General features: G+C 40.1%; 1 protein-coding gene across 1 annotated transcript in view; it reads left to right on the forward strand.

Moving 5' to 3' along the window:
- Positions 1 to 3,042: 3,042 nt before the first annotated feature.
- ARFGEF2 (ADP-ribosylation factor guanine nucleotide-exchange factor 2 (brefeldin A-inhibited)) overlaps positions 3,043 to 23,591 on the forward strand; it is a gene marked incomplete at its 5' end in the record, with an annotated part of 29,395 nt that continues 8,846 nt past the window's right edge. Inside the window, 26 exons of the mRNA XM_010151563.1 lie at positions 3,043 to 3,065; positions 3,748 to 3,871; positions 6,191 to 6,337; positions 7,195 to 7,374; positions 7,804 to 8,023; positions 8,719 to 8,790; positions 9,082 to 9,230; positions 9,645 to 9,775; positions 10,300 to 10,534; positions 10,799 to 10,898; positions 11,125 to 11,264; positions 12,276 to 12,384; positions 12,868 to 13,069; positions 13,806 to 13,917; positions 14,468 to 14,673; positions 15,592 to 15,676; positions 15,771 to 15,942; positions 17,087 to 17,238; positions 17,412 to 17,540; positions 17,919 to 18,077; positions 19,203 to 19,350; positions 20,282 to 20,381; positions 21,577 to 21,617; positions 21,702 to 21,871; positions 22,489 to 22,640; positions 22,797 to 22,969. Coding sequence (XP_010149865.1) covers positions 3,043 to 3,065; positions 3,748 to 3,871; positions 6,191 to 6,337; positions 7,195 to 7,374; positions 7,804 to 8,023; positions 8,719 to 8,790; positions 9,082 to 9,230; positions 9,645 to 9,775; positions 10,300 to 10,534; positions 10,799 to 10,898; positions 11,125 to 11,264; positions 12,276 to 12,384; positions 12,868 to 13,069; positions 13,806 to 13,917; positions 14,468 to 14,673; positions 15,592 to 15,676; positions 15,771 to 15,942; positions 17,087 to 17,238; positions 17,412 to 17,540; positions 17,919 to 18,077; positions 19,203 to 19,350; positions 20,282 to 20,381; positions 21,577 to 21,617; positions 21,702 to 21,871; positions 22,489 to 22,640; positions 22,797 to 22,969 — 3,631 coding nt within the window. The remainder of the gene's footprint in view (positions 3,066 to 3,747; positions 3,872 to 6,190; positions 6,338 to 7,194; positions 7,375 to 7,803; positions 8,024 to 8,718; positions 8,791 to 9,081; positions 9,231 to 9,644; positions 9,776 to 10,299; positions 10,535 to 10,798; positions 10,899 to 11,124; positions 11,265 to 12,275; positions 12,385 to 12,867; positions 13,070 to 13,805; positions 13,918 to 14,467; positions 14,674 to 15,591; positions 15,677 to 15,770; positions 15,943 to 17,086; positions 17,239 to 17,411; positions 17,541 to 17,918; positions 18,078 to 19,202; positions 19,351 to 20,281; positions 20,382 to 21,576; positions 21,618 to 21,701; positions 21,872 to 22,488; positions 22,641 to 22,796; positions 22,970 to 23,591) is intronic.

Consider the following 23,591-nt stretch of genomic DNA (forward strand, 5'->3'; position numbering starts at 1 on the left):
GGGAAGCTGGCTGTGCCTGGCTGGGGCTTGGCAAGCTGTTCATGTCAACAGACTTCGATTAGGTAACAATTACTGTTTCGCTTGCTTTTGGTGGTCTGACCACCAAATGAGCGCTTCAAACGTGGAGATTTCCAAACTATTTTGATGCAACCAGTAGCAGAGGCATGCCTGTAACTTGCCTTTGTCCTTTTATTTATTCTTTTCCACCAGCATAATCTTTTAAAAACATCTGCACCACAACAGTATTTTATGTGGCTTTAGAAAAGCCTTTATATAATAAAAGTGTGGGGTAATTGGTCAGGCCTTGGTTAGATTTTTTTTTTTTAAATTTATGGAGTATTTCTAAGAGTGAAATTGTTGTTCTGATAAGGAATGCACACCGCTATTCTTACATTTTTTTTTCTGATGCAAGATCTAATATAACTGTCAGTAAAGAAGAAGGATGCCAAAATAGGACTGGATGGACTGAGACAAGGTTTGAGTAATAGGCTGCCCAGACTAGTGGACACTGAACAGGTTTGTTTCAGCACAAAGATCACAGAAGTTAGGCTTGTCCACAGCTTCTGAAGTGGCAGAAAACTGAGCTAGCTGTATCAAATATGAATTATTTTTTTACTTTGTCTCTAATGATATTCACTTAATGGTCTGCAAATGGGAAAAAAAAATGCAGCAACTCTTTTATGTGTAGAATAGCTTTCTATTTCATGTGATATAGAAATACCTGTGAGTATTCAAATGTGTCTAGTCTGGATTGACCAAAACATTATCAAATCAAAGAAACCTTTTATTTCCAGACTAGACAAATTATCATTTTTAGTGCATCGAGGACCACTTGGCTGACTCGGACAATCTTTCTGCTTTGTAAAAATAAACTTAGTTCAGAGAATAGTTTTTGCAGTCATTAAAACACCCCTGTAAACTCTAGTTCCAGAGTGCCAGAAATACAGCCCTGACTGTGTTATAGCTGACCACCTTGGCATCCTGCTGCATTTGGGATTCTGGCTATAGCTAAAATATTCTAGCTTTCTCTGCCAAGACCTGGAGGCAGGACTGAGTGTTCTGAACGTGTAACGCTACCCAGAAAACTCTGGTTTAAGCAGCCAGTTCCTGGAGGCAACAGGAATACACTTCTCTAATAATAAGACTTAAATAGGGACGCAATAAATTGGTGGGTCCTTTGGTGTATGTTGTTCTCAGTGTCTCTGTGGATCATAATGTGATATTTGATTGGGAAATTAATAAAATTGGAATTAAAGTTTTACAGAATTGAACTTTTGACTTGTCATTGATAAACTGGAAACTGGAATGAAGAAACCAGTGATCCAAGAAGGGGTGCTGTGTTAAGATTTACATTGTCAGTTTGGCGTGGGAAGCCTTGGTTACTTCTCGCCAGTCTCCATTCTGTTGACCCTCTTTACCCGTTGAAGCCTGCAGTACTCGGGCACGACAAAGCTGGGTCTGCCCTGTCACAGAGCTGCGAAGTTACTTCTAATCCTGACATCCCAGGCGCTGGGGCTGTGCGCCTGACTCGGCTCGTCGTCCTGCTGCTGGCCTGTGCAATGCCCACAAGTGAAAGTTTTCTCTCCTTTAAGACTGCCGGGCACGGCTGTTGGCACGGTGGGCTTCTGAACAGAGCCGGGTCACATCTTGGGCCTGTGACTCTTCAGTTTCTCTGTTGTCTCTTCTTTTGTGGACTGTAGGATGGATAATGTTCCTTCAGTTCTTGTGACATCGTTTATTGCTAAGAGATGTCGTACTACTTTGTTCTTGATTGCTGACTGAGTTGGCTTTCATTAATGGGAGAGTGTAGCAGACAGAGTAGCAAGTCCCAGTCCTGGACATAGCTTACCACTCACAGCTTGGAGTTATACTGGTTTCATCCACGTTTTGCTTCTGTTTTTAAGTATAAAGCGGGGGTAGGAATGTTACAAAACAGGCATACTCAGCAAGGATTAATTCTTGTAACACTCATTGAACAGGACTGCAAAAATCTGTAATGTGTGTGTTTGCAGTCCTTGTTTGTTAGTGTGATTTGTGTATTGATGCTGCTGGGACAAAATAAGTTCTTGAGGCTCACAGAGAGCTCTGAAATCATCTGAACACCTGATCCCAAGCAATGCTTCCTCTCCAGAGCTGCGGAGCACAAGTACCGAGTGAATAATGTGTTTCTGATAATTTTTCAGTTGAAACAAGTTTTGTAGGCATGATCATTTGCAGGCACATGAGATAGGGTGGGATGGACAGGATCAGGATTCTACATGGTGTTAGGGACAATCGTCGCTGTGCAGCCTGACTGCATGTGCTGTTTCTGATATTCTTTTGTCAGTATTCACAGTACGTGCTTGTGCTGTACCTGGTGTAGTGCAGCTCTGGTCTGTATTGTGCATTACGGTGGTATGTTAGAAATCCTCAAAAAGCCTTACTAGGATCTTTGGCATTTGCTGCCGTATACAATAGAAATGAGAAACTTTTTTCTGTATTTAATTTTATGAAAAGCTCCCTAAAAGTGTAATTTAAAAAAAAAAAAAAAAACCCAACTAGCAAGCTGTGCTGCCAAAATGACAGCATGCATTTAAGACTACTTATCTCATGGGAGTTTGTTCAGCTGATGTCATATTGTGAGGTTTAACAAAAGCAGGCTAACTGGCACTGGAGCTAACAGGAAGGTCTGATGTGTTGAACTAATCGTTTATGCAGTGGCTTAAAGACTTCTTCAGGCCTGAGGGCTCTATGGTGTAGGCTTACTCTTGAATAAAAATTGTGTACTGTACCTGTGTTTTCTAAAGATAGCTTTTATTAAGGATATTTGGAAAAATTATCTTCTTCATGCTGAAGTTGGGATATGCCTTCCATGGAAAGGTGTAACTGTGTATGATCTCTGAAGCTGAAGAGCTTACAGGGAGGGAAAAGCAAATACTGAAGTGTAAGACTTCTGGCTTGAACAGCTTTGCTTTATTACACTTCTCATTTCTGTTATTGATAATGACAACTTTTGTTGGGTGTTAAATGCTTAGATTTTTTTTTTTTCTTCCAGATGAAATAAAAGCGGAGCTGGAAAAGCAAAGGTAAACTAATAATTGCTGTAAACTATGCCAGAAAATAGCAAGTGGAATAATTTATAGTTGAAATGTAAGAGTGTATATCCATTATGGCAAGGAATTTGGGAATAACCAGTTACACACCCTTCTGCCAAGTATGGCCCATGTGTTCCAGTTACACAATGTTTGTGGGTATGGGTACTCGAACCATAACTGCCTCTGCATTTCACTGTAAAAATTGCAGAACTTCAAAAGGTGCTAGTTTTTCACTTCCTTTTACTGGGCTTAATATAGCCTGATAGGAAGACATAAAGGGCAGTAGGTAGTCTCTGTTTGAGAGTATATGCTCTTAACTACCTAGATCGAGAATACCGGTTTAAATATTACTTAAATCCAAATTTTAAAACACTTTTCCAGCACTGTTTTACGATTTAAAATGAACCCCCAGTGTGTTCCTCTTTGGTTAGTATTCCTCCTATGGGCACTGTTTAATTAATTCAGAATAACTTCGATAGATTTATCATTTAAGATGCAATTTTGATTTTTAAAGAAAATTGAACTTTCTTTAATAAAGTATGTGTGGGAAAAACTTGCATTACATTTGTATGCTGCTATGTACCACTCAGCTTTAAATTTAGAAAAGGAGGAAGTGTAGCTTGCAGAGATGTACATGTTTAGAAAAATTAATAACTCTTCTTATCTGACCTAGAGAAGGCACTGCTGCTCCACCAAAGGCAAACTTCATTGAAGCAGATAAATATTTCCTTCCGTTTGAACTGGCCTGCCAGTCAAAGTCTCCACGCATTGTCAGTACTTCGCTGGATTGTTTACAGGTAACTGTTCTGTTTAACCTTGGACAGTGCCACGGAGAAACATGCAGTTACAGAAACCTTGTGTGCTGTTGGCATTCTTGGAGTGAGAAGGTAACGCTGGCCCGAGTACGTGCAGCTGTGCGGGTACCCGCAGGCTCTGCGGGGATGTGTAAAACAGGTCACTTCAGCCAAGTCAGACGTGTGTGTGTTGTTTTATGGTGAAGTGAGCCTTTGTTGAAGCTCATGAATGCTTACTTTAATCAGTAAAGACGGTTCGTCTGTGGTGCTCTAAAAGGAATATTTACCGTGGTGTGTGTTGTAGTGCTGATGTGATGGGAGGTCAGATTCCGCAATCCTTCTACCTTGTTCCTTGTTAAATCCTTACAGAAGGAAGCAATGCATTTTAAGAGCAGAAGTTTTCTGTTGTGCATAGGTGCAGAGATTTATATTTTTCTGGTTATGGTAGGAAGGAATGGTCTGGGCAGAAAAAACGCTTGTATCACTCACTAAAGGGAAGGGGACAAAACCACCAGTGCCACCAACACATGCCCGGAGCCTGGAGAAGAATCGCTGGTCACCAGGACAGCACCTGGCAAACAGAACAAGAGAATTCCAGCTGCTCCAGTCCACAAGCCAACTTCATCGGGGGCCTGTCTTAAATGCTTCTGTGGGAACACACGGAGCATGGGGAATAAACAAGAGGAGCTAGAGGTGTGCACACACGTGGGGGGCTCTGACCTCACTGGCATCGCAGAGATGTGGTGGGATGGCTCCTATGGCTGGAGTGTCAGAATAGAAGGATACAGGCTCCTTAGGAAGGACAGGCAGGGAAGACGCGGAGGGGTGGTTGTTCTCTGTTGGAGACCAGCTGGAGTGTGTGGAACTCCACCTGGGGATGGATGAGGAGCAGACCTCATCTGCTCATGAGAGCTTATGGGTCATGATTAAAGGGAGGGCAGGGAGAAGGGATACAGCTGTAGGAGTTTGCTGCAGGTCACCTGGCCAGGATGAGTGAGTGGATGAGGCTCTCTACAGGCAGATAGCAACAGCCTCATGGTCACCAACCCTGGACCTCATGGGAGACTTCAACCAGCCTGATACCTGTCAGAGGTACTGGAATGTGTCGATGACAACTTCCTCCTCCGAGCAATAGAGGAGCCAACCAGGAAGAGTTCCGTGCTGGGCCTTGTTCTCACCCACAGGGAGGGGCTGGTGGGGAATGTGAAGCTCAAGTGCAGCCTTGGCTGCAGCAACCATGAAATGGTGGAGTTCGAGATCCTTATGCAGATGAGGAGGATGTGCAGTAAGCTTGCTACCCTGGACTTCAGGAGAGCAGACTTTGGCCTCTTCAGGGAACTGATTGGCAGAGTTTCATGGGATGAAGCCCTGGAGGGAAGAGTGGCCCAAGAAAACTGGTGAGTATTCAAAGACCTTCTCCTCCAGGCTCAGGAGCGATGCATCCCAATGAAGAGGAAGTTGAGGAAGAGGAAGAGTGAGGATCAGGCTCGGGAGCACCTGAGGAACCTGAAGGTGCACAAGTCCACGGGACCTGATGGAATACATCCACAGGTCCTGAAAGAACTGGTGGATGAGGTTGCAAAACCTCTGTCCATCATATTTGAAAAGTCAGAGTCATATTTGAAATAGAGGACGGACAACCGATGTCATCTACCTGGACTTGGGCAAAGCCTTTGAAACTGTCCCACAAGACATTCTTGTCTCTAAACTGGAGAAACATGGATTTGACGGATGGACCGCTCTGTGGATAAGGAACTGGGTGGATGGTCCCATGCAGAGAGTAGTAGTCAATGGCTCAATGTCTGAGTGGAGACCAGTAACAAGTGGCCTGAAGGGGCTACAAGAAAGCTGGGGGGGACTTTTTACAAGGGCCTGTAGTGACAGGACAAGGGGTAATGGGTTTAAATTGAAAGCATGTAGATTTAGATATCAGGAAGAAGTTCTTCCCAGAGAGGGTGGTGAGGCACTGGGGGAGGTTACCCAGGGAAGCTGTGGATGCCCCATCCCTGGAATTGTTAGGGCCAGGCTGGATGAGGCTTGGAGCAAGCTGGTCTAGTGGAAGATGTCCCTGCCCATGGCAGGGGTGGGACTGGATGATCTTTAAGGTCCCTTACAGCCCAAACTGTTCTATGATTGTATGAAATCAGTTTTGTCTAGATGTGTGAACAAGTATTTGGTAGCCAGCCAAATATTGATGGTGTTAAATTTTGGTGTTAAAACTGCTTAAGTGAGGTATGTTGTCTAAAACCCCTTTTTCTGATGTATTTAACTGTATTTTAGTTGACAGTATATGGTTGTCTAACCTGCATTCTTTCTAACTAGAAACTCATCGCGTATGGACATATCACTGGCAATGCTCCAGACAGTGGAGCTCCTGGAAAACGACTGATTGACCGAATAGTTGAAACCATTTGCAATTGCTTTCAGGGTCCTCAAACAGATGAAGGGGTACAACTGCAGATAATAAAGGTATTTTATTTTGTTCAGTTTGGTGCAATATTAATTTGCTTTCTCTGAGTTTTTAACTAAAAAATATTAATGCAAAGCAGTACTTTAGGACCATTTCTCCATTTCTCACACTGAGATGTGTAATTGAATTTAGGGAGGCTGTCACCAGGTCAGACCTGCTATGTGAAATAGATTTCCTCTTGGTGAAGCAGAACATAAGGGAAGACTTTATAAATGTTTGTCCTTCTTCCTGGGATGAGCCATGACCTAGACACTTTATCTTACAGACAGCTTGATGTTCATCTTCCAGGCCCACATTCATTGCTCAATGAATTGCTGTCAGCCTTCAACTGAAGGCTCTGTAATTGTGGAGCAGTATTATGACCTGTTGCTCTAGCCTGTCTGCTCTCATGTCACTTTTCCAGAGAGATCTACAGTGTATGTTCTCCACGAGGCATGGTAGTACCAGTGGTGTGTGTTCTGGTGCTGAAATCTACTTGGGCTAACATAGCTGAGGTTAGAAGCTGGTGAACCTTTTAGAAATCTAATTTGATGCCAGCGTAGAGCGATTGGCCCTTTCAGATAAATTAGGCCATAGAATGTAATGATAACTGGTTTGTTTGGAGGTGAAATATCTCCCTTAGTGGAAAATTAGTTGTGATAAAACACTTCAACAGCTCAGGGGAGCACAGAGAGGTGTGGAAGTTGTGTTCAGGTTTCTTTCATTTGAAATGTTGTTTCAGAGAAGCTCCTTATGAAGTCTTATAAACAGATACCTGTCTTTCATAGCAAACCCACTGATTATGGAAGACCTGCAGGAAGGGTATTGCTGCCTACTTGCTTAGGTTTCATTTCTGCTGTGTTATGGATTTTTTCAGGCTCTCCTCACTGCAGTAACATCTCCATATATAGAAATTCATGAAGGAACAATTCTTCAGACTGTTAGAACCTGTTACAACATCTATCTGGCCAGTAAAAATCTTATTAATCAGACAACTGCCAAAGCTACCCTGACGCAGATGTTAAACGTCATTTTTACACGGATGGAAAATCAAGCTGTATGTAACTATTGCTTTTGCTCATCTCAAATATTTAGGCTTGACGAATGAACAAAACACTTCTTCTATTGTTATTTTTAATGGGTCTGTCACTGTAATTGGGTATCTATTGATTTGTAATTTAAAAACCCCTGTCAAATCCTGCAATGAAGCATGCTGACTGATTAAAAGTAAAATATGAAGCTTATTGCTGATAACTAAGTTTCACACTGTAGTTTCTGCCAAATGGTGTTGTATAAAGAAATGATGGGATGCTTTTAAAATAAGCTTGAAGAGCATCTCTAATTTGAGTGGCCAAGTGGTGATATTTTCGTTGTTACTTCCTTGTTAACACATGAATTGACAAGGAGCATCAGTCATCATAGGCATCTGGTTTTGCTCATCGTGTTTTGTGCCTTAACATTAACTTTTTCATACTGGTTTTTCAAGATACAAGAATCCAGAGAAGTAGAAAAAGCAAATCAGCAAAAATCCCAGTCTCCTGCCATTCAAGGGGTGTCCAGGTCTCCAAAGATTGGTCACTTAAAGCACAGCTATCAGGAAGGCAAACCCACTGCTCCTCTGAGTGTGGAATTAACGAATGGTGAGCCCGAGAGGGCAGAAAACGGAGAGGTGAAGTTGGAGCAGGACCTGACTCTTTCAGCATCAGGTGAACAAGAATAGGTTGTGTCTGTTGTTTTCAGTTACAATATTTCTATTGGAAAACACTCTTTGAGGCTACTTTGGGAAGAAATGGCTGGGGTTACTGGCTAAAATCATGCTTGCGTTTTCTCAGTAGTTTTTCAGAGTATACAGGCAACCTTAGCTTCTCTTCAACATTATAACCATTGAAGAAAGGCTCGTGTTTTCCCTAGACTTTTAGTACAGCTATATATAGTTTATGTATCTAGAATTATAATTTAATTTGACCTGATTAGGTTGATACAGGGGAAGGAAGGGAAGAGAATAATCACGGTACATGGGAAGCGACAGAATCACTTTGAGGTAATTGAAGTCCTGTGGTAAAAATTATGTGTATTATGAAGGCCTTATGGTAAGCCTATACTGTATCTAAATTAGGGGAGCGTAGGGTATTCCAAAACTGAAAGTTCCTAACAGTTGATAAATGACAAAATCGCTGCATTCAAAATAGCCATGCTTTGTTTTAAACAATGGAAATAACATCAATGAGTATTTCTGTATGACTTCGTGGAAACAGCTTTAGAGAACTACTAAAGACAACGTATAATTTTAACCCTTCTTCCTCTGTCATGTTTCTCCTTTCTTTCTTTTTTCCTAAAAAAAAAAAAAAAAAAAAAAGCCACGCAACTAAATTCAAAATTATGTCTTTGTGTGTTTCATTAGAAGAAACAACTGATGGAGGAAAGGAAATGGTTAAATGCATCTTGGAAGATGTGGTCAAGTCAGCTGTGAAAGGTAGCCAAATCTTTTGAAGTGAAATAGATATGTGTATTGCCAAACTTTTATTCCTGTGATTATAAAAGCTTGGAAGTTATTTTTTTGTTACGGAGTTTGTTGTTAAGAACACTTACTGAGGCAGTAAGGAAAGGTTTTTATTGTCTCACAGTATTATTCTTTGCTGGTAGCTGAGAAACTGTCTAGTTTACCAGTGCTGCTTCTGTCCCACTTGGTTGTAGAGCATCACAAAGTCATGGGATAAAAGAGCTCAGTGGGTGATTTTAATCAGTTTTACTTTTTCCCATTTAGTGGCTGAAGAAAAAGAAGTAGCAGAAACAGTTACGGCTCTGCCCGCATTGGAGACTACAGATATCTCTCTTTCTGGCTCCAGTAATGAAAATGTACAAACAAACGGGATTCCGGATGATGGGCAGTCAGTTTCCTCCACTGATAATCTGGTAAATAACTTCACTGGATGCTAATGTATATTTAGGAAAGGAGAAATGTTTTTATCATGGCAACCAAACAGTGGGATTTGGGAGTGGGGAGGGACAGAGGCTTTAATGTATGTGTCCTGCTCAGGCTCGGAAAGGAAGCAGCAACTGTAATTTAAGTAGATATTGAAAACAACTGTTCTAAAATTGATTGTTAGTTTTATTTTAATACAGGGTGGGGGTGGAGAGGAAGAGTTAGTCAACATGTGTGAAAAGATCCATGTCACTTGTAATTCTGTTTAGGTTTAGTTTTAAACTTTGCCAAATGTACCTCTTTTTTTTTTTTTTAATCTGTAGCTAATTCTTAGAGGAGTTGTGGAATATTCGTAAATGCTCTGCTCCTTTGCCTCATCTAATGTTATGTTTCTTGCTCTCAAGGAAACAGATGTATCTGGACATCAAGCTGCTGCCAAATTTTCCCATGTTCTACAAAAGGATGCCTTCCTTGTGTTCAGGTCGTTGTGCAAGCTTTCCATGAAACCACTTGGTGACGGACCACCAGATCCCAAGTAATGAGATCCTATTTATTACACTGTCCTCTGCAGGTAGCTTTTGGAGGCAGTTCAGTAGCTGCTGTATAGTAAAGCAGGTATTGAAAATTCACCTGTCAGGCTCTTGTTTCAGTTAACTTGATGAATCCAGGATTGAATCTTGCTTCAGACTATTAAAACTTTCATACTTGAGGGGGTTTTTGTATGTGTAATGGGCTTATTAGTCTTACCAGTTGAAGTGGCCTTGACTATAGTATTTGTGAAGTTTTTGATGAGGCAGTGGGTGAATGCTTCTTAGTAGTGCTGAGTTGCATCTATTATCCCAGTGTAAGATGTTAATACTCCTAGAAAATCTGCAAATTAAGATGGTAGAGGTCCAGATTCACTTGCAGGCTGATTTCCACCCCTCCCGACCCCCGCATTGAAAGGAATGAAAATAACAATTGTAGGAACATGGAAGAAATGCTATAATGCTCGTGTTTGGATACAAGTATGTATTCAGAAAGACAATATAAATATACTTAATGTTGAATTTTTTCTAGATCCCATGAATTGCGTTCTAAGGTAGTGTCTCTCCAGCTGCTTCTCTCGGTCCTGCAGAATGCTGGTCCAGTTTTCAGGACACACGAAATGTTCATCAATGCAATCAAGCAATATCTTTGTGTAGCATTATCTAAAAATGGAGTCTCTTCTGTTCCTGATGTATTTGAGCTCTCTCTTGCCATATTTCTCACACTGCTTTCGAATTTTAAGACCCATTTAAAAATGCAGATTGAGGTGAGAAACTTTTATTTATCATTTGTATGATGTTCTAGTTCTCAAAGAAAAATACTGCAATGATAAAAAGACAGCTGGAACTCAGAAGTTAGTGTCTTAATTTTGTTTTCCTACAATACTAATATATTACTACTATATTCAAATTTTAATATGCATGAGATGATACTCTTCAAGAGAAATTACTGAATAGAAATGGATTTGTACATTTGACATGGTTCTAATAAGTTTCAGCTCATCGAGTCCTTTATCTCATTTATTTTGCAGGTGTTCTTCAAAGAGATTTTTCTGAATATCCTGGAGACTTCTTCAAGCTCCTTTGAACACAAATGGATGGTGATTCAGACCTTAACTAGAATCTGTGCAGGTACTTCTGTTGTTGTGAAAAGCAATCGCTTCCTCTGGCAGTAGATGAAAATTAACTTGAAAGCAAATGCCACATGTAATGTTTAAGTGTGAAAAACTGAATTTGATCCCATAGTGCTTGGGTTAAATGTCTGGGTTCATCCCCACTGCCTGCTCCAACTGGCTGATTCCTTTTAAAAATGCTATTACAATGAATCCTAATACTCTCACTTTCTTTTATTTTCCAGATGCCCAGTGTGTAGTGGATATTTATGTTAACTATGACTGTGATTTAAACGCTGCTAATATATTTGAACGCCTTGTAAATGATTTGTCCAAAATCGCACAGGGACGAAGTGGGCACGAGTTGGGAATGACGCCTTTACAGGTAGGAAAAACAACTTTGAAGAAAAGGTACTTTTTTTTTTTTTTCATTAATGGTGCTGTCTCTGCATCATTATCGATACTTCCAGTGGTTTGTGTTGTCTGTAGTGTACTGATGCTACTTACTGTTAATTAACAGTTGGATGCTGATGATTTCGCTGCATATTTGCATTGTGACACTAGGCTTGTTCTGGTCTCTTGTGGGGCTGCCATGGGAGAGACAATCAAGTGAGCCTGATGTTGCTTCTGGGCTTATGAATTAGCAGTGGCTTTATCATGTGTTTGCTTTGCACAGATTTGTTGTGCCACATCTCCACTACAAGTATTTTATTTTTAAAATTATACTTTCCCAGCCCTTAGAGGGAGGGTGAAGTATAGACTGCTTCCAGCAAGAGCAGGTATTTCTGATATTGGCCTTGTCCTACTGCACTGTTTTTTGTAGTCCAGCCTAATCTTTTCTGGGCTGAAGTGAAGTTGGTGCCAGTGTTGCTCTCAAACTGAGCAGACCTTACACCTTCAATTAGAATTGCATCAATGCTTGCTTCATTTCCTCCCCCATCACCCACGCCCCATGGTCCTTTGACCAGAAAATGGAAATGAAAACCAGGAGACCTTTGTTTCAGGTTTTGAATAGAACTGTTTCCTGTACAGCTACTGTAAGTGACACACTTGTCTTGCTTGTGGAGAGATAGGACATTATAGAGGCTTAGTAGATGGTCGTAATCATTCATACAAGAGAGGGTCTGCGTTTAGGATTTGGTGTATATTGCCCCTTGGTTGTACTCCTGTCAATACACAATCTGCTTAAAGCAGCTGGCATGTGTTCTGGTGTCAGTCTGGTTGTGGTTGCTTTTGACGTGGATATATCCAGCCTAAATAGTTAAGGGGCAGAAACTTTGTATAACAAATAATTTTCCCCAAACTGACAAACTTGCTAAGATTTGAATAGTGTGATGTAGTGCCTTCTAAAAAGTTTGTGGATATACGTATGTTGGTTTGGTTGTTTGTTTTTTAGGAACTAAGCCTGAGGAAAAAAGGACTTGAGTGTTTGGTTTCTATTTTAAAATGTATGGTAGAGTGGAGCAAAGACCTTTATGTGAACCCGAATCATCAGACTAGCTTGGGTAAGATTGTTTCCTTATGGAGAGACCAATTTGTTTAATAAGTTTGTCGCTGTGTTTAGTCAGTGCTTAGAAGTGATGTTTTTACATAATGATTTGTTTATACAAATGAAGTATTTGTAACAAACAGTTGTTAATGGTGTGGCAGTAACTGACTGTCCAAGTGTCTGGATCAAATAACCAGATTCTGTCAAAGAGTGTTAGCCACGCCATTGTCTACACTATAAAAGCTGGCTCACGTAGATCAAGTGATCTTGCAGTCACTAAGTTGAGTGCAAGAATTTCTCCATAGCTGCTGCTGCTTTTCTGCCTTTTGTTGGATTATTTTAGCATTGCATCAATATAGCATCCTTGTGTAGTGTAGACTGCCAAAAAAGTGTGTCTGGTAGAATAAGAATATTGATGCATAAATTTCTACTGAGCAGTTTTGTAACTAAAAGCTTTTGACTGAACAGGATAACTGAGTCTCACCCTGTTCATAAACAGGTTCATATAAACCATCTGAACAGGACATGACTGAAGGTAAATGCCTTGAGAGTGGAGGGAGACGGAGTAGTGTCAGTTCATTGGACTCCACTGTGTCATCAGGAGTTGGAAGTGTTGGTACCCAGACTGCTATCCCAGATGATCCTGAGCAATTTGAAGTCATCAAGCAACAAAAGGAAATAATTGAACATGGGATAGAACTGTAAGTCCAGTCTGACAGGAAAATAAAAGTTCAGTAGTAAAAAACCAAGATGTGTACAACTGTACTGTTTCTTACACAGTCAAACGTGCAGGGACGCTTGCAAATTTATCTTAATGCTGAAGACTCTTGCCTGCTGCTTGAAAAGCTAATGCTGGGGGCTATTGCAGTTCAAAGGAATTCAGTAAAATCTCATGTGGAGTGGAGGGTGGTTTCACAGCTTGCTTTTGTGTTGCTTCAACCGCACAAGAGAGAAGAGTGTGTGTATACCTAGAGAGAAATTGATTTGAGCAGGCAGACTTAATGTTGTCTCACAGCTCTTACACCATTTGTTGTCTTTTATTGAAATAAGTGTTTGGAGAATTAAATCCCTGTCCAGCTATGCTTTACCTTTTTTTCATTAATTTAGAGATCTTTGTCTGTAAGTGCTGTAAAAAGGTCTTGAACAGCAATGTTTGTTATATAAATTCTCTAATTTTTAATATTTCAAAAGGGTCAGTTTTTAAGTGAGTTTTCCAGGAATAACTTAGGCTTATCAGCAATTGAAGGTACCTCAGGAGATGTAGCCTATGGTGTGATGTAATTAACATTTGTTGCACATTCTTCAACTTCTTTCTAACTTTAAGAAAATAGAGCTACAGCACAGAATCTTTGGTTTTGAAGGGCTCTGTAAGATGAAAAATTTTATAGGCTGTGATATTTTCTATGTCTCACTTTACCCGTGTTTTTTTTTTAATAGGTTTAATAAAAAACCAAAGAGAGGAATACAGTATCTGCAGGAGCAGGGAATGCTTGGCACTGCTGCAGAGGACATTGCACAATTTTTGCACCAAGAAGAACGCCTCTGTTCTGTAAGACTGCATCTACCATAAGATAATTTTCTTCTCCCCATCTTCTGATGTCTGTATGCACAATTGATAACTGATAGTGTGAGGGTTCCAATGAAGGTACTTCACACCAGTGCTACGTTCTATGTACTTGCTGTCCCTGGCTTTTTAGTAGAGTGTGGGTGTTCACAATAAAGTGCTGAAGGGATTCCCCATGAACAGGAGCTGGTGTTTTATTTGCATTAACACTGACAGTATCTTGCCAGCAAAGGAGTGTCACGCACTGCAGTGGCAAAGCATTCTCTGCTGCGTGTGAAACTGGGCACGGTTCAGCTTTCCTTGGCTCCGCAGTAATGCGGATCTCGCCTTGGGGAGGCAGGGAAGCAAGAATATGCAGACTAAAGGCATTTTCTAAGGGCACTGGTTTCTTCTCATCCCTCTAACGGTTGCTCTGCCCGCTTGGTGAAGCGTGTCAGTCTTACAAAACTGACAGCTATGCAATTCTTGTATTCTAAACTTCCTTGCGAAGTTGGCAGTTGGATTACACAGTAATAACTGTCTCTTGTGTTTTTAGACCCAAGTAGGGGAATTTCTTGGGGAAAGCAACAAGTTTACCAAGGAAGTGATGTATGCCTATGTAGACCAGCTTGATTTCTGTGGAAAAGACTTTGTCTCTGCTCTACGTATATTTCTGGAAGGTTTTCGTCTGCCAGGTGAAGCCCAGAAGATTGATAGATTAATGGAGAAGTTTGCTGCTAGATACATTGAATGCAACCAACGGTAATTCCATATCTTCATGTTGGAGAAGTGCCTGAAGAACATCTGTAGTGTTTGTGGCCCCATGGGGCAAGTGCAGCTCACACTCACACTGGGAAAGGAGCTTCTACAGGCTTGTGTGGGGTGCAGATCTTGTTGCTAATGTTGGTGCTGACTCTTCAGCAGCTAGTCCAAATGGAAACTTTGGATAGAAAATATACTGATGCTGGTAGTTCATTAAATCCTAAATACTTGCTAGTAGGAATTATTGGAAAAGGGAAGCCCTAAGTATGTTAAATTGTCTCTGTATTAGCTGTTCCATTTTTAAACAAATGTAGGTTGGTCAAGTGTAAACAACAGTTGTAAGAAGTAGCAGTTGCTAAACTTAAAAAATACATGGCATAAATAGCTAATAAGATGTTACACATGTTTTTGCTTGCCCATTAAATGTGGAGCAAAATGTATATATGTTAGTTCACATCAAATAGGCAGTGTTGCTTTTGTGTCTAATGCAGTAAACCAGCACTAAAGTTTAGCTAGGGGTTCAGGCTTTACTGGTTCCCATTCCTTAGTCAGGGTGGTGTGTCCCTGGGTTGGTTTTGCATAATTCTTTATGAAACCTTGGGAGAAAAAAATAAGCTGTTCTTCAGCTTTTGTAGGATTACCCAAAGAAGGATAATGTACTGTCTTTTGGGAACGTACTTGAAAACTCCAGTTACAGCTAGTTTTCAACACTGAAGAAGATGCACTTTTCCCCCCTCTTTTTATTTGCATTTTGAAACACCTGGGGCTTCATGCGTTTCTGAAGACTAATTTTAGGCTCTGTTAGCTCTTGGTTGAATACACAGCACTTCTGGATATTCTTCTTGCATATAGAAATAGAGCTAATGGATTGAGGAATTAGGGCTCTAAAAACTTGTTTTGTTTTTTTTCCTCCCTTAGGCAAACACTATTTGCTAGCGCTGACACTGCCTACGTTTTGGCATACTCTATTATAATGCTGACTACAGACTTGCACAGTCCACAGGTAGAAGTCAAAAAACCCCCGAACTTGTAGAAGTTCAAATTTCCCTGGAACTTGCATTCAAAATCTGATATCCAACTTCCACTCTTTTTTACAGGTCAAAAATAAAATGACAAAGGAGCAATACATTAAAATGAATCGAGGAATCAATGACAGCAAAGACCTGCCAGTAGAGTATTTATCCACAATCTATGAAGAAATAGAAGGAAAGAAAATTGCAATGAAAGAGACAAAAGAATACGCAATTACAACCAAGTGTAGTAAACCAAGTAAGAAGGAACTAGAAACTGGAAAAACGACTGTGCTCTTGAACTATTGCAGTAACTTCCAGGATGGCATAGTGGAGTTCAGATCCCTTTTTGAAAACGTCTTTGTGCAATACTTTATTAGTCATTCTAAACGTAATTCTAGATATTTGGAATGGAAGTGGCTCAGTTATTACATAATACTGCTACTTGTGTGATGGAAACACAGCTGTGTAAGTGCATCTGGCACTGCTGTAGAGAGGCACTGGAAACTAAGTTTGGGTTTGGTTTCGTTTTGTTTTTAATGGGAGTATGAGGGGAAAATGGTAGAATAACTGAAGGTGGCACTTACTTTGCAAGTTAATGTCATGGGTTTTCTTACGTGTTAGCGAGTGGTTTTTGGTTTGGGTTGTGGGTTTTTTTTGTCTCCCTGTCAATAGCATGGCATAGTTCAAAGGTTGATGTAGTTCATAATCAAAAGGGAGAGGTCAGAGTTTGTCGTGATCTGTAGTCACCTGTCTTCATCTAGACCAAATGAGGACTTGTGTGTAGTGTACACTAGAAACCAGTATCCCCAGCTGTACTCTGGCTTTACTCAGAATAACTGGTATTAAGTAAATTAAAATTACTGAATTCTGAATCTTCAGCATAGTTGATTTTTCAGTGTTTTCTGTGCAGTTTGCAGCTTTCCTACATCAAAATAAGAATGATCAATCAAAACTGATTTGCTTGAAAATTGAAGTTGCAACCTTTACTATAAGGATGAAGAAACACTAAGTTATTAATTTATCACATTGGTGAGAGATAATTTTGTTTGGAGTATCTCGGCTTAGGAAGACAAAGGATTTTTCCATTGATTTTTACGGGCAGAGTGATTTAATCGAGTGTGCCTCTCTGACTTCCAGTGATCAGGTCATAATGTGGCACATGAAAACGGGCTGATTTAGTTATTTTATAGAATAATGTCTTAAGTTGGGGTGTGGGTTTTAGTACGAAGTTCCTTGCTTGCAACATATGACAGCCTCCTGAATTCTAACATTCTGGAAGATTTTTACCTTTAGATTTCATTTGCAATACCTTTGTTTAACACTTTGTGATACTCAACACGAAGACATGGAATATGCCTTTTAGAAAAGAAAGCAATGTAACTCTGTGGTGTTCCCCTTAGGTGTAGCTAATGAGAAGCAGCGGAGGTTGTTGTACAACTTGGAGATGGAACAGATGGCTAAAACAGCTAAAGCCCTCATGGAGGCCGTGAGCCACGCAAAGGCTCCTTTTACTAGTGCCACTCATCTGGATCACGTCAGACCCATGTTCAAAGTGAGTGTCAAGTTCTTGTATCTTCATTCCTGCAGGTTTTAAGCATGGAAAATTACTCTGAGGAGTTAGGTAATGCTACAAACGGACTCTCTGGATGTATTTGGTTTCAGTTACCTAGTGTTTTGGGCTAAAACTGTAATAGATTTCTGAACTTAGTTTATTCCTTTCTTTAGCTTGTATGGACTCCGTTGCTGGCAGCATACAGTGTTGGCCTGCAGAACTGCGATGACACAGAAGTTGCATCCCTTTGTTTGGAAGGAATACGATGTGCAATTAGAATAGCCTGTATCTTTGGAATGCAGGTTTGTATATGACTTAGCACGGGGCTTGCGAAGGGCAGCATAGGCTCTGGAAGGGACATAAGGAATTACAAACAACTTAAAACATAGAAAATAAGTGTCTCATCTAATTTCTTGACATGGTAAAATAAAATATTACAATCTTGTTTTAGTTTGTTTTAAGATCTTGATATCCTCAAGCTTTTCAGCTCTGCTTTCTTTTTATTGCGGAGTCTTTTATTAAGACTATTTGCTAACTTGCCTCCTACTCTCCTTCAGCTGGGAAGTGCTCTAATGTAGTTGCCGGGTATGCACAGAAGGAAGATTGTGTGGGCATGCTGGATGAGTAGCTTTCTCTAGCTCTTCAGGGACTTGATTACGATGCCTTTTTCTGTCTTGTAGCTTGAACGAGATGCATATGTACAGGCTCTTGCTCGTTTTTCCTTGTTGACCGCCAGTTCCAGTATTACAGAAATGAAACAGAAGAACATAGATACCATTAAGACGCTTATTACAGTTGCTCATACGGATGGCAACTATCTTGGGAACTCTTGGCACGAGGTAAAAACCTGAATTCAAATAATGGAACTGCATTGTGCTTTTGAAAACTGACAGGATTTTGTTGTTCTGTTACTTTGAGTCTTTAGGAACTGCATTTAGCTCCCAGCATGTGTCAGAACCCTGTTAAAAATGTGGATACAAGTGCGTTATTTTGTTAGTAGCTTTTTATATATATGTGTGTATATATACATAAAATAATGCACTGCATTTTTTTGTCAGACCCCACAGACACTGTGTGACCAGTATTAAAACCGTGTCAAAGTCTTATTTGACTTCAGAGCGCTCTGTTCAGAAACTGCTGTATTCTTATTCATGCAAACAAAAATATTCTAGCTCATAGGTCCGGATTTCTCTGTGCAGCATTTGGTGACGTTTACACCACAATCACTTGTAGAATTAGTGATAAAATAACTCACTGGGGGGATAGGGGGATAGGTAAGGACATTGGGATCATACGTATTTTTGTATAGCATGTTTTCCAGGAGCTCTTTAATTGGATATAAATCTGTGCTGCTGCAGAAAGGGACATGGCTACATAATACGAGCCAAAAGCTGCTCTAGCTAACAAATTACTTGAGCCTGGCTGAGAGCATACCCTCACAAATGCTTGTGCCAGTCCAAGGGATGTTGCAGTGGGGGGAGTAGGATAGAAGAGAGAGTCGATTTTGTGCTGATGGCAAGGCACAATTTTGGCATTTTCACTGTCTGTTGGATCATAGTTCCTCAAAGTGAGTAGCTGCAATAATTCAGTCTCTTCATCTCTGGGACAATGAACTCTCTAGAAGATCAACTCCAAGGTGTTTATTGTTTTGAAAATTGATGTTGTGAGAAGTAATAAACAGTTTTCCTCTAGTAGTTAGAGATCCAAGTTAGATTTTTGTGAATTGTTTATTTTTTTTCTCATATTGGAATCGTTCGTGGCAGCTGGTGATCTTGAATGGATCACCCAACTTTATTTCCAGTTATATTAGTAATCTTTCAGCTGCATCAAAACTGTTCATTGTCAAAGTTGTTTTAAAGGTTAGGGAAACCTGGGAAGGTTATAAATATTCAATAGAAATACATGTTAGGAATAAAAATACGATGCTGTCCAGAAACACAATGTGTAAATATTTTTATTTTCAGATCTTGAAATGTATTAGTCAGCTGGAACTAGCACAACTTATAGGAACTGGAGTGAAAACACGGTATCTGTCTGGCTCTGGGCGTGAAAGGGAAGGAAGCATTAAAGGCTATGCATCTGGAGGGGAAGAGTTTATGGGCCTGGGATTAGGTAAGATTCATAATCTTGAACTTCACAAAGATGCACATCCAGGTGAAGTATGATGGCTAAGAAAGCTCAGTGGTATAAGACATTAAAATATATTTACTTGTTTCCAGGTGAAGCTGTATTGGATTAATGGAACTTTAAAAAATGGAGCTGTATATTTCAAGATGTATTTGTAATTACCAAATCTGTTCTGATTTTGTAATTTGATTAAGCTGTTTAACAAAACTTCTCCAGATTTATTTGATGGAATGTGGTGTTGTCAAAACTGTCTTACCATACTTACTAAGTCATGATTTAGTTACCAGTATATTCAGTTCTTTCCTTTTATGTTCTGTTTTTAATAGTGAAAACATAAACCATTGATCTTTAGGAACTGAAAGATGTTTCAGTGATTGATAATTTGTGTTATCTCTGCCTGTTGGGTTTGCTGTTCCAGTTTCTATAGATCCCGCAGTATGTGTGAGAGAGAAACCTTAGATTTTAAGCTTTAAATTCGAGGGACAAGGGAAGTTGCTTTAATCTTTGGAAAACCATCAAGGAAACCTCTTAATTTGAAAATGCTCTGGAGTTGATGCTATACACGATGATGCTGGATATAGCAGAACCGTGCCCAACATTAACTACTTGTATCTGACTTAGCATTAATATTAAAGACCAATATTTTCTCATTTTCAATCTTCATATCAACATTGCATCTTCTTGACTTAATAAACGTAATGGTCAAAACACAATGCCCTTAGGGGTAGGGAAAAAAACCCATACTACTTACTGGGTATTTAATTTTGTAATCATCTGGCACAGATCTGGCAAAGACACCATCTGCTCCATGTGAATTACAAGCTGATTGGAAGCAGTAGTCACTTTTCTTTGTGTACTTGTATACAGTTGCAATTTCATGGTGCTTGATACTGGATTTTAATGGCCTTTATTACAGGTAACCTCGTTGGAAGTGGGGCTGATAAACGCCATATGGCGAGCATTCAAGAGTCCGTGGGAGAGACCAGTTCACAGAGCGTGGTTGTAGCAGTAGACAGGTACGGAATATAATCTCTTTCTGGGGAAAGCATGACATGAAGTTACTGACCATCCTCACTTTATTTGCAGACTCTGACAGAGACTTTTGTTCTTGAAGCCTGTTATTTCTCTTGCAAGGAAGTTGCTGACACTTCAATGCTTTCTCTGGACCCAATAAGTGTATTTCTTTAGCCATGTAATAGCCACAAAAGAAAGACTCATTAAACAGCTGTATAACTAGTGTAGAGTATTTTGAGAAGGAGCACTGTGTGTATGCATGTCCAGTGAAGACCAGAATTACGTTACAGTGTTTAGCTATTTTTGTTTTACAGATCAGTCTGATAATTGTCTCTAACTTTTGTGTTCTGTGGATGTGGGATTTAGCCTGAACAGGACAGGTATCTGAAATGAATAAATGCCTTTATTCTATTACATCATCAGTTTTCTTTTGAAAACTTTAAAAACATCAGTATTTCAGCACTTTTTTAGTTGCTATTCTTTAGCTCTTTATTCATTAGTCAGTGCATTCTTGTCCAAATCATTATCTTGCTCAACTGTCTTTCTTAGGTGTTACCTAAAGAGATGTTTCCATCATAAACCATGTGTTGGAAAGGGACTTTATATAATTACTGAAACTGTAGGGCAAGGCTGTGGAAGCATACATTAAGAATTGTAGTATTGATTGTAACATAAATGTGTCTATGACCACGTAAAAGTCTAAAATATTTGGAAACGTTCTCCACTTCTCAGTGTTTTGAGTGAACAGTGGTCAGTGGTCTGAATCCCTCTCAAGACTGTGAGCAGCTGAAGAGGAAGAAGGGACAATGGTGCATCCAAAGTCTTTGTGATCTGTTTTGGTGGCCACAGCTTATTCTTGAACCATGTAAAGATCAAGCAGGTGGCTGGCATCCAGTCAAGTCTTGCAGCACAGCTTTCTTAATGTCTTTTTATTCTCCCTATGAGGCTCAACATACTGTCACCCAAATGAGTGTTCCAGCACTATTTGCCCTGGATACAAGGGATGAGAATGCTTAGACAAGGAGAAGGGCATGAACCGCTGCCCAGGAGTAAGAATAAAACAGTTGCAGAGTTCAGGGCATGGAGGATTGTAACGTACCTCCAGGAGATAATGCTGACATTTGCCTACAGCACTCAGATGTGATTGACTCTTGTGGCTGCACAGCTAAAACTGCAACTCATTTCTTTGTTCCGTAGGATATTTACAGGATCGACTAGGCTGGATGGAAACGCAATAGGTAAGCACGATGACCGTCTGGTGGGTTACAGCAACTCTTACAGTGTAACATCCTGAACTTACCGTAGTGTGTTTTAATGTTCAGTTGACTTTGTCCGATGGCTGTGTGCTGTTTCCATGGATGAGCTGGCTTCCCCACACCATCCCCGCATGTTCAGCCTGCAGAAGATAGTGGAGATATCATATTACAACATGAATCGCATTAGGCTGCAGTGGTCAAGGATTTGGCACGTGATTGGAGATCACTTCAATAAGGTATTTTTTAACATCAAGTTACAGAACATACATGAATAGCAGGACTTCTTTAATCAGCTTTTGCCTTTTATGTTCTTAGTGGTGTAGGTTGTCATTATTTTATATTTTAATCCATTAAAGGCGCCTAAAGGAGGCACCTATTTAGAAACCTGAAGTGTGTAAACAGAAATGGAAATATTCATGGGAATGATCTTTACTTACTTTTTTGATTTTTGTATTTGTAATTTTTCCTTACCCTATTGTCTTATCCTTCTGATCAAATGCCAAGTTAGTTTTTCTTTGAAACGGGTGGTGCTGGATCAACAAAGGTATTTTCCTTAGGGTACTGGACCATGTTTGGGTGGGATTTGTTTAGTCCAATTTTTTTTTTTTTTCATTGTTGTTTAGCTGGCTATTGTAGTGCTGCAGTTGTTGCACACAAAATCCATGGGTCTGTTTAGTTGGATCAAATGATGGAGAAAGTCCTCTCTGAAAGTAACCCCCTATCTTCTAAATACCTGAAAACTACAACGTGCTAGTGATTTTTAGTGAACTGACATGAGACTTGAATGATGAGTTTGTTACCAGCAAACGTATTACTTATAGGAGTAAGTGTTTGAAAATGTGCTTTCTTCTAGGTTGGATGTAATCCTAACGAAGATGTTGCCATCTTTGCAGTAGACTCACTGAGGCAGCTGTCAATGAAATTTCTTGAGAAGGGAGAATTAGCCAACTTCCGCTTCCAGAAAGACTTCCTAAGGCCCTTTGAGCATATTATGAAGAAAAACAGGTGTGATGCACTGGAACTTCTGTGTTAGCTTGCTTAAGTCCTATTTAAAGATGCTGCTTGGTGTGGGTTAGATTGTCATGCACATGGAAGTGGCACAGTTACTTTGTGCTGCTTCTGAAAGTCTTACTTTCCTTTTTTTTTTTTTTCCTTTTCAAGATCTCCAACTATTCGGGACATGGTAATACGCTGTATTGCTCAGATGGTGAACTCTCAAGCAGGCAATATTCGTTCAGGCTGGAAGAATATCTTTGCAGTCTTTCATCAAGCAGCGTCAGACCATGATGGGAATATTGTGGAGCTGGCCTTTCAAACTACAGCTCACATAGTTAGTAAGTGATGCTTGACAGATGGGAGTACCCAAATGAGCTTAGCTGCTGTGGTTCTGGTTTTAAAGGCCTATCTGAGTAAGACTCTTGTATTTCCAGATAAATAAGCACAAGATCTTGGAGCCAGGCTGTGTAAACTCCGCAGCTAGGTCTTATCCATTAGGTCTTCTGGTTGCTATGGACAGGAAAAATGATGCATAGGTATCCTGCTGTAGAACTTTGGAAGTTTGGAATAGATTCAGTAAGTTCGTATGTTGCCCCCTTTATTGCAGTAAATTGGTTTGGATTAAGGAACACATTTCAAACTCCCATTCTGATTCAGTATGGTGTGGTGGGGATCACCACATTTGTGATGCTGATGTGTGATTTAGTTCCTAAAGCCTGCCTGCTCCACAAGTATGTGTGACCACAAGTCACACACAGCTCCACAAGTAGGTGTGACCAACAGACTGCTGCCACTTTCAAAGGAAGACAGCGATCTCAAATATTCTTGAAATAGACCTTGAATATTGATTGTAGCTTTCTTAAATGTCCAGAAACTACCCTCTTCCCAGAAAGTAACATGGGGGGAAAAGAGCTATGGACAGTATTAATAAATGCAAACAGTAACATAACTTTCTTTGCT

Source organism: Eurypyga helias, unplaced genomic scaffold (genome assembly GCF_000690775.1).
Source record: "Eurypyga helias isolate BGI_N326 unplaced genomic scaffold, ASM69077v1 scaffold29745, whole genome shotgun sequence".
In the NCBI taxonomy this organism is placed as follows: Eukaryota; Metazoa; Chordata; class Aves; order Eurypygiformes; family Eurypygidae; genus Eurypyga; species Eurypyga helias.